This window comes from Nilaparvata lugens, unplaced genomic scaffold (assembly GCF_014356525.2).
Source record: "Nilaparvata lugens isolate BPH unplaced genomic scaffold, ASM1435652v1 scaffold4938, whole genome shotgun sequence".
NCBI lineage: Eukaryota > Metazoa > Arthropoda > Insecta > Hemiptera > Delphacidae > Nilaparvata > Nilaparvata lugens.
Window position 1 is genome coordinate 1 of NW_024090904.1, and position 6,450 is coordinate 6,450.

Consider the following 6,450-nt stretch of genomic DNA (forward strand, 5'->3'; position numbering starts at 1 on the left):
ATCAGTCTATGACCGGCAGTCACCAGATATACTTTGTCAAAGTTTAAAACAATAAAAAACACTACTTGGGATGACTGCAGATAGTTCGATTTATGTGGCTCTGTAGATGGACTGCAACTCTAAATATAGAGCCAGTCTCAAACTTTAAAGACAGTGAATCGGCAAAGCTGCTTTTCTATTTTGTTTGCCACTGCCATTATAATGTTGACCTCACAATAGAAAGCCACCATTCCTAGGCCCGGTTGCACAAAATCCGGTTGAATTTTAATCATGATTAACTTTACAAGAACCAATCATAGAAGAAGTTTTGGAAACGACGGTTTCTCTTATTGGTTTTTGTGGGATTAATCACGGTTACTATTTAACCGGTTTTTGTGCAACCGGCCCTAGTGTCCTAGATAGCTTTACATACGGTACGTTTCTCTGGTGTTCCAATTTAATAATTTACTGGCTCAATTTAATAAAGGTTGACATGCCAGTGAGTTATTTAGTGGAGATGTTATCAAATAAAATCTATTAGGAAAAATGTGGAGATGTATTTCATCTTTCATACATATTTAGTGGGTTATTTTATTTTCCAAATAATTGACATATATTCGAACATATCACTTCAAACAGATTGTGAATGAGGAAACTAATTTATTGCCATACATTAAACGGTTTCAACTTGTGTTTGAATAATGTATTAGTGCTATGATTACAAAATCATGTTTGTTCAGGATAATTAGTCTATCAGAGATGCAAAGGGCAAACCAATATTAATTCTTAAACAAATAAGAGCCCAATATCGATCAATATAACCTCTATGAAGGTGAACACAATTTGTATTTGTTTGGAAAAAGGAGCCAAAAAATAAAGAAATAATCATGCACGATTGTTGGATGATTATTGCTGAAGTCAACAATTGATTGACAGTGCGTTTTTTATGGAATGATTAGCAATAATTGGTAAATGATTGCTTGATTCCCAAATTAGCACACAGAACAGCTGATTAGGTTACATAGAGCAGACAAGTTTAGACTGAACAAAATAGCTTAAAATAGGCAAACATATAAGATTTATTACCTTCACACAGTTTCTTTTAGCTAAGTTCTCGATAAGAGGAACACTCCTAGCCAAAATCGTTGCCATATCGGTTGCCTGACAGTATAATTTGACGAATTTGAAGTAAAAGTAAGACCCCTTTCCAAACCACCCAAGCAAGGTCTTCTGCTGTTCTGCTGGCTTGATATCATTTGAAATTATCCAAGTGGTGCCTTATCATGACTAATGTGATCATGATGGCATAGCAAATATATAGAACAAATAAACGATAAAGTACAAAAAATAGCTATTTAAAATATAAAAAAAGAATATAAACATTTTTTTACATCAAATCGCATGGAATAAACTAAATATATTTTCTGTCAACAATCAACTACTATCGACTGTCGATTTTCGATCGACATGTTTTGATTCGATACTTTCTATCGATATCAACACAACAGCTGTCATAATTCCACGTATTTGAAGTTAATGTATTTTACTAATTTACCTACAAATTACCAATTTACCTTCAAATATTTGAATCTTGTGAAGCTCTAAATCTGTAGAGAAACATCTATTCTCTATCTGGAGACATTGCGTTTGCAATTTACATCTGAAATCAGGTAATTATTTGTGTTTTTTCAAAACATAACCTATAAACCGAGTATTAAGCATTTTAGGTCCACAAGACCACAAGGACACGTCAATAATGAAAAAGAAAGAAAGCTAATAGCTAGTCACAAGAATAGAAAGTCAAACATACAAACTTGCCAGCGTTTTGTCTAACATTAAGAACTAACTGATGGAATACAATGAGTTCTCCACCAGCAATCCCCTCAGTGCGCCCTGAAATTGTCAGATCCTGTCAGGGGTGACATGTCTCTTGCTGCTATTGGCAGTTTGTTGAAGAGTCTCGCAGACAGGTGGGCAATGCCATTTTGTGTCCTGCTCAGCCTCTGGGTACTTGCACACACTCCGATTTTGGACGGCCGGTAAAAAACCGGCCGTCCAAATTCCAATAGTGGCGCGCAGGCGAGGACGGGACCTGGATAATTACTGACCTGGACCGGGATTCATCATAATTACTTTTTACTATTCATATGACTAGAGTATTAAACAACAACCTGAAACAGGGTATCTTCACAGACGGTTTTAAAATAGCTAGTCTTTCCACTTAACAAAAATAATGTCAAATCTCAAAATAATAACTATAGACCCATTTCCCTTTTAAGCATCTTTTCAAAACATAGAAGCCATAATCCATTCTAATTACAAATAATTTATTATCAAATAAAGATCCCGTAATCTGCACTTAGTGTGTGGAAATGGAAACATCCGGTATGTAAAAAATCGGCCGTTCAAATATCGGTGTGTATGCAAGTAGCCGTTAAAATTTTGCTACCGACAAAAAATCGGTGTGTGTGCAAGTAGCCTCTGGTACGGTACGTCCAATCTATGGCTCCCTCTTGTATTGTAGGCATGAAAACTCTGCCTGGTGGCAAGCTTATCAACATTCGCATGTGTAGCCTACTGCAAAGGGTGTCAAAAATAGAGAGTATAAATACCGTAAGTATCCTCTCTCTAACAAAGAGAGGACGACAATAAGCCAGTCTGTCTATCCTATAGATGATCCGCAAGGCTCTCTACTGCTTCCACAGTACACGTCCAACATTAGCAGCTCCACCACAGAGAACCAGGTCATATAATCAGTGATATAATATGATGCTCTGAAAGAAAGCGAAGTAGCACACCTTAAGACTGTGCAAAGACTAAAAATAAACTTTCTACTGGTGATATTTTTCAAAGTTTTTTGATTTGTATACTATCAAGCTATCAAATGAAAAAAGTTTTTTCAGGAAATTTTTTTTCCGATCATTACTTTTTGAGATATCAGTGCCTAAAGAATACATTTTTGGGACAGAACATTTCGAATTCGGTAAGAGATAATCCATGAGATTTAGAGGATAGATTCTTCATAGTATTGTTGATCTAGTAAAACAACATATCAATTTTCAAGATAGTTATTCAATTTACTAAAAATGACCAAAAATAAATTTTAGTTGAGTTATTTTCGGTCATTTTTAGTAAATTGAATAACTTTCTCAAAAATTGATATTTTCAGAAAAGTTTTGTTGTACTAGATTAACAATACCATGAAGAATCCATCCTCTAGATCTCATGGTTTTATCTTTCACCGAACTTGAAATGTTCTGTCCAAAAATTCAAACTTTAGGCGCTCATATCTCAAAAAGTAAAAGTAATATCTCAAAAATTGATATTTTCAGAAAAGTTTTGTTTTACTAGATTAACAATACCATGAAGAATCCATCCTCTAGATCTCATAGATTTATCTCTTACCGAATTTGAAATGTTCTGTCCCAAAAATTCAAACTTCAGGCGCTCATATCTCATAAAGTAATGACCAGAAAAAAAAATCCTGAGAAAACTTTTTCATTTTGATAGCTTGATGATATACAAATTGAAAAACTTTGAAAAATATCACGAGGAGAAAGTTTATGTTCAGCCTTTGCACAGCCTTAAAAATCTGGTGTGGAGCACTCGCACAACATTCCTTGCCGAGTTTTCGGAAATATAATTTAAAATTGATCAGCTGACGAGATCAATTCTGCTATCTATTCCAGTGGATGGTTTTATGGGAATACCATGAGCTACCATAGTTATTCCATGAGCTACCATAGTTACCATGGGACTACCATAGTTACCATGGGACTACCATAGTTACCATGGGACTACCATAGTTACCATGGGACTACCATAGTTACCATGGGACTACCATAGTTACCATGGACTACCATAGTTACCATGGGACTACCAATTTGTAGAGCACTACCTCTCAGCCCTCCAATTATAAGAAAATCACCCTACTCAGCCTACTGCAAACATACTCTATATGGTAACTCCACGACGGCTTCCTGTCCAGGATCAAACCAATTAAAGTGACGTTTCCATTGCAATTCTTGTTTAACCATGTTTATTTGACAATTAACTACTATCGACTTTCGAATTTTAATTGATAACTTTTAGTTCGATACTTTCTATCGATATCAACACACAGCTGTCATAATTCCACGTATGAATTTAAAACTAATGTATTTCACCAATTTATCTACAAATTCATAGATTTTGGTATCGTGTAGAGCCCTAAATGTGTAGAGGAACAACTCTTCTCTATTTAGAGACATTAATCAATCCTTGTTTATTTTCAGAGAATAACCTACTCAAAATGGAAGGGTCACTCCTGGAACCTACTCTTTACACCGTGAAAGGCATGCTAATCTTGGACAATGATGGACACCGCATTTTGGCAAAGTACTACGATCCGGCAATCTTTCCCACCGCAAAAGAGCAGAAAACATTTGAGAAGAACCTGTTCAACAAAACTCATCGAGCAAACGCTGAAATCATCATGCTTGACGGTTTGACCTGTGTTTACAGGTCCAACGTAGATTTGTTTTTCTATGTTATGGGAAGTTGTCACGAAAACGAGCTAATTCTCATGAGTGTTCTCCAGTGTCTCTACGAATCTATCAGTCAGATTCTGCGCAAAAACGTGGAGAAACGGGTTGTCATGGAAAATCTTGACATAGTAATGCTAGCTATGGACGAGATTTGTGACGGAGGGATAATTCTGGAGGCCGATTCACAGTCAGTCGTTCAACGGGTCGCACTGAGAACGGACGATATCCCTCTAGGAGAGCAAACCGTCGCTCAGGTCTTCCAGTCCGCGAAGGAACAATTGAAGTGGTCGCTGCTTAAATGAGAAACAATGGAGACCTTGAGTCTCTTTAATATTTTCGATGACACACCGTCATAAACTGTGAAATAAGTGAGTGTAGTATTCAAAAAGTATCTAAAGACAGATTTAATAGAGAGGTTAACATTGATTGAGTTTCTTATGTGCCCTGATTCAATACATGGTGAGGTTTATAATGAATATATTCAAATGTGTATCTGGCTGATTCAATAGTGGGGTTCACAATAATTGTGCTATATTCAAATGTAGTTCACAAATTGTAAAAGCGATTGTTGTATTCAAAAGTATCTGACCGATTCAATAGTGAGATTTACAATGAATATATTCAAATGTGTATCTGACTGATTCAATAGTGATGTTTAAAATGGATAGGGTATATTCCAATGTAGTTCACAAATTGTAAAAGCATGTGCATTATTCAAAAGTTCAGACCTATTCAGTAGTCAGATTTACAATGAATATATTCAAATGTGTATCTGACTGATTCAATAGTGATGTTTAAAATGGATAGGGTATATTCTAATGTAGTTCACAAATTGTAAAAGCATGCGTATTATTCAAAAGTTCAGACCTATTCAGTAGTCAGATTTACAATGAATATATTCAAATGTGTATCTGACTGATTCAATAGTGATGTTTAAAATGGATAGGGTATATTCCAATGTAGTTCACAAATTGTAAAAGCGAGTGTATTATTCAAAAGGTTTGACCGATTCAATAGAAGCCTAAGGTTCACAATTGATATATTCAAATGTGGTTCACAAATTTTAAAAGCCAGTGTAGTATCCAAAAGTATCTGACTGATTCAATAGTGGGGGTTCAAAATTGTGAAATATTCAAATATATTTCACAAATTGTAAAAGCGAGTCAAGTATTCAAAAGTATCTGACTGATTCAATAGTGGGGGTTCAAAATTGTGATATATTCAAATATATTTCACAAATTGTAAAAGCGAGTGAAGTATTCAAAAGTTTAGACCAATTCAATAGTGAGGTTCACAATTGATGTATTCAAATATATTTCACAAATTGTTAAAGCCAGTGTAGTATTCAAAAGTTTAGACCAAATCAATAGTGAAGTTCACAATTGATATATTCAAATATATTTCACAAATTGTTAAAGCGAGTGTTGAATGGATAGACTCGGTACATTATAGATCGTCATAAACTGAGAAAGGGGTTTTAGTACGGTATTCAAAAGTTTAGACCGGTTTAATAGTGGGGTTTACAATGGATAGATTTGAAGGTACATTATAGATTGTCATAAACTGAAAAAGGAATTGTGGTATTCGGAAAGTATGAGACAGATTTAATAGTGGGGATTGCAGTGGATTGATCTAGAGGTAGCCTTCATGATAAACTTTTAATAATGTTAGAAAGATATTTAAAAGAAGGTGTAAATTTAATAGATAATAGTTTCATCTTTGTTAAATTCAACACTGTACTTAGAGTTGCTTATAGGCTAATAAAAACACTTTACACACATGGGCTACTTTTTAACAAATTAATAAAAACAATATAAACATTTTGTAGTACCCTTTATTTTTTTAAAAACTTGAAATAGTTCAACAACAAGTCTCGACCCTAACTTCAACATTTCAACTTGAAAATGACCTAATTTAGGGTCAAAACTATTTTTGTTGAACTATT

At 34.6% G+C, this 6,450-nt stretch overlaps 1 protein-coding gene across 1 annotated transcript; it reads left to right on the forward strand.

Annotated features, from left to right (window-relative positions):
* The first annotated feature begins 1,476 nt into the window (after positions 1-1,476).
* LOC120355830 (coatomer subunit zeta-1-like) lies at positions 1,477-5,498 on the forward strand. The gene is made up of 2 exons (XM_039444557.1): positions 1,477-1,649; positions 4,254-5,498. Exon 2 carries the CDS (start codon positions 4,271-4,273, stop codon positions 4,805-4,807), a length of 537 nt encoding a protein of 178 aa, XP_039300491.1. The 5' UTR covers positions 1,477-1,649; positions 4,254-4,270; the 3' UTR covers positions 4,808-5,498.
* The last annotated feature ends 952 nt before the right edge of the window (positions 5,499-6,450 follow it).